This window comes from Mesoplodon densirostris, chromosome 2, assembly GCF_025265405.1.
Source record: "Mesoplodon densirostris isolate mMesDen1 chromosome 2, mMesDen1 primary haplotype, whole genome shotgun sequence".
NCBI classification, from domain to species: Eukaryota; Metazoa; Chordata; class Mammalia; order Artiodactyla; family Ziphiidae; genus Mesoplodon; species Mesoplodon densirostris.
The window spans coordinates 112,566,552-112,570,314 of record NC_082662.1 but is presented as its reverse complement, the minus strand read 5'-3'; the positions used below and the strand labels follow the sequence as shown (position 1 = coordinate 112,570,314).

Below are 3,763 nucleotides of genomic sequence, written 5' to 3'. Positions count from 1 at the left end.
TCCAGCATTTATTCTGTATTATTGTACACACTCACAGATTCAGCAATAGTAGTGGGGATGCAGTCAGAGTTGCTGTAGTCACTATCTCTTCAAGCAGAGGCTCTGGCCACCTGAGGTTTGGATTGGGCTCATCAGGGGTGGGTGCTGGGCAATAGCTCCCCTCCCCACCAAGCCTTATCTAAGAGACATGCAGAAGGACAGGGTCAGGCAGGTTCACAGATAAGATGGGCCACCTAGGCTGGGGACTGGAGGTAAGCCAGGCCACTGGCTCTCTCTTCACTTGTGTGGGATTTCCAGGGGCCTCTGGGACCCTAGGGGTGGTTACTTATGTTTGGGGGGCACTACACCTCCTGCTTCTTTAGGGGGCAAGACTTCTCTCTTAAGTGGCTGGACTGGGTTGGTCTCTTGGACCTGGCCAGGAGCTGGGACAAGCAGAGGCTGCTTCAGCGACCCCTCCTACTGCTGCAGCAGCTGCTCCCCTTTCTTTTCCAGTTGCTCATCTTTCTTTGCTAGCTCTTGATCCAGCCGCTGGCCCAAGACCTTCTTCTGTTCCAGCTGTTTCACATGCTGTTCCTTCTCCTGTGATTCTTGCTGCTTCTGCTGCTGTTCCACATGCTTTGCTTGCTCCTGTGACTCTTGCTGCTGCTGCTGTTCCACATGCTTTTCTTTCTCCTGTGACTCTTGCTGCTGCTGCTGCTGTTCCACATGCTTTTCTTTCTCCTGTGACTCTTGCTGCTGCTGCTGCTGCTGTTCCACATGCTTTTCTTTCTCCTGTGACTCTTGCTGCTGCTGCTGCTGCTGTTCCACATGCTTTTCTTTCTCCTGTGACTCTTGCTGCTGCTGCTGTTCCACATGCTTTTCTTGTTCCTGTGACTCTTGCTGCTGCTGCTGTTCCACATGCTTTTCTTGTTCCTGTGACTCTTGCTGCTGCTGCTGTTCCACATGCTTTTCTTTCTCCTGTGACTCTTGCTGCTGCTGCTGCTGTTCTACATGCTTTTCTTGCTCCTGTGACTCTTGCTGCTGCTGCTGCTGCTGCTGTTCCACATGCTTTTCTTTCTCCTGTGACTCTTGCTGCTGCTGCTGCTGCTGTTCCACATGCTTTTCTTTCTCCTGTGACTCTTGTTGCTGCTGCTGTTCCACATGCTTTTCTTGCTCCTGTGACTCTTGCTGCTGCTGCGGTTTCACATGCTTTTCTTGCTCCTGTGACTCTTGCTGCTGCTGCTGTTCTACATGCTTTTCTTGCTCCTGTGACTCTTGCTGCTGCTGCTGTTCCACATGCTTTTCTTTCTCCTGTGACTCTTGCTGCTGCTGCTGTTCCACATGCTTTTCTTGCTCCTGTGACTCTTGCTGCTGCTGCTGCTGCTGCTGTTCTACATGTTGTTCTTGCTCCTGTGACTTTTGCTGCTGCTGCTGTTCCACATGCTTTTCTTTCTCCTGTGGCTCTTGCTGCTGCTGCTGTTCCACATGCTTTTCTTTCTCCTGTGACTCTTGCTGCTGTTGCTGCTGCTGCTGTTCTACATGCTTTTCTTGCTCCTGTGACTCTTGCTGCTGCTGCTGTTCCACATGCTTTTCTTTCTCCTGTGACTCTTGCTGCTGCTGCTGCTGCTGTTCCACATGCTTCTCTTGCTCCTGTGACCCTTGCTGCTGCTGCTGCTGTTCCACATGCTTTTCTTGCTCCTGTGACTCTTGCTGCTGCTGCTGCTGTTCCTGCTGCTGTGGCTCCTGTTGCTGTAGCTCACCCTCTTTCTCAGGCACCCCTTTCCCTGGGACCTCCAAGGGTACCTTCTGGTGTGGGGCAGGCAGTGGAGTTGGCTCCTTCACTTGCTCCTGCTGGATATTGGTGGGAGGAGATACAGGCTTGAGGGGCTCCTTACTGAGGGCAGGGGCCAGGGTCACTTGCAGAGTATGTTGCTGGGACATCTTGGAAGCTGCTTTAGGTCGACCTGAAAAACAGGATGGGTCAGAGGGTTAACTGAAGGCAAGGAAGTAGATGAACCCCTGGAAATATGCAGCAGCGCCTGGTTTCTCATCATCCCCTCTTCCCTTGGGTGGGGGTACTCTCCTACCCACGCTGGGCTATTATTCCCCAGAAGCAGCAGAGTGAAGGGTAGGAATGGAGAGGGGCAGGGAAAGGCCCTCCTGGGAGCCTCTTGTTCCCAAGAGACAACAAAGAGGACTCTCCAGAGGTGCTCTGCAAAGGTGGGCTGGGCACCACTTCACCTCCTGCTCTTGCCTCTCCTTGTCTCTCCCTTGTTTCTGACCTTCACATACAAAGAAAAGAGATGGGCTCCGGGATTATGACAGGAAGAGGGAAGGTGCCAGGAAAGGAAAGGTCTCCTGGAGGACTCCCGAGTCCTGGAAAATCAGTAGCCCATCCCGAGAGGATCTGAGAGGTGAGGGTGCACGCCCTGGACTGGAGTCACATGACATGATCTCGGCTTAAATCTCCCAGTGAAATGTTGTGTGGTTCTGGGCAAGTCATTTAGCCCCTCTGGACCTCAGATTTCTCCTCTGTAAAATGAACAGATTGGCCTATTCAGTTCCAGAGCTGCTTTCTCTCCTGACCATCTGAGCTTTAGCTGGTGGTGGTGGGAAGGGGCTGGAAGGTTGTTGAGAGTTGGAGTTGGTTCTTTCAAGTCTCCTACTTCTAAGCTGGGTTTCCCTGCCCCTGCTCAGCCTGGGTTCTCCAAATAGAAAGTGTTCCCCATGCTGCATTTCTCCCTTTGGTAGCACAGCCAAGAGTTACAAGCATGTCCCCGGACACCCTGCCTCCATAAAGAAGGCAAAATCACAGTCAGCCCAAATCAATCAGTTTTAGGAGAGAAATTGGCCATATTTCCCCTTCATCCCCATCTTACTCCTCTCTCTGTCTCTTTCTGTCTCTCTGTCTCTCTGCCTCTCTCTCTCTGCCTCTCTCTCTCTCTGTCTCTCTCTCTCTCTCTGTCTCTCTCTGTCTCTCTCTGTCTCTCTCTCTCTCTCTCTCTCTCTCTCTCTAAAATACGGTCCCAAGAAAGTATGGGGTAGGAAGAGATTGCTGTCTGTTCTGTTTCCATACCATGGCACCTAGCCCTCAGCACAGTGACCTGAGCCCTCCTAGAAGGACAGTAGTCCTGTTGAATCCAGCACACAGGTGATACCTACACCCACCTGTCTGGCCACCCCCAGCCATGTTCTGGCCTGTGGCAGACCCCTGGTCCCAACCTTGGTTCTGCCAGCTAACAGTTACCTGAATCACAGTGAGGATGGCTGCAGAAGCTTCTAGTGGAGACTGAGCCGAGCAGGGGCCGGGGTGCCCTTTATACTGTTCCCCAGCCTTGCCTCTTTCCCAAGGTGAAGGAGACGGACTGGTTTCACCGCTCCAGTTGGTCAACTTCCTCTAGCCCCTTCCTGACTCATCATAGGAACCTTAAGCAAAAAAACCCTCAGGGCCCCTTTTCACAGGGACACACAGCTCCTGCCTGGCCAGAGGGCTCTGGAGGCTCATTCACTCCTGTGATACTCGTGACCTGGGCACAGGGAGGTGAGGGAGACATCTCAGGAACCTGTTCCCCTTTTCCTCTTGTTTTGTGACCTCAGCCAAGCTTTTCTTCTGAATCTCAGTTTCTCCACCTATAAAATGGGTTTTTCCTCATTATTAGGCTGTGGGATTCATTTCCAAGGGCACAGAATAGAAAGTTATATGTCTTTCTGGGATGTCCAGTCTGGAGATGCTGTGTAAAGGTGGGAGGAATCACTTCTCATGAAGGGATGGGGCTGTTGGGGG

General features: G+C 52.2%; 1 protein-coding gene across 1 annotated transcript; it reads right to left on the bottom strand.

Moving 5' to 3' along the window:
• Positions 1–456: 456 nt before the first annotated feature.
• On the bottom strand, positions 457–1,920 carry IVL (involucrin). Its single transcript, XM_060087768.1, has 2 exons — positions 1,519–1,920; positions 457–1,143 (listed from the first exon to the last, which is right to left on the bottom strand). Exons 1-2 carry the CDS (start codon positions 1,918–1,920, stop codon positions 457–459), a joined length of 1,089 nt encoding a protein of 362 aa, XP_059943751.1.
• Positions 1,921–3,763: the final 1,843 nt, after the last annotated feature.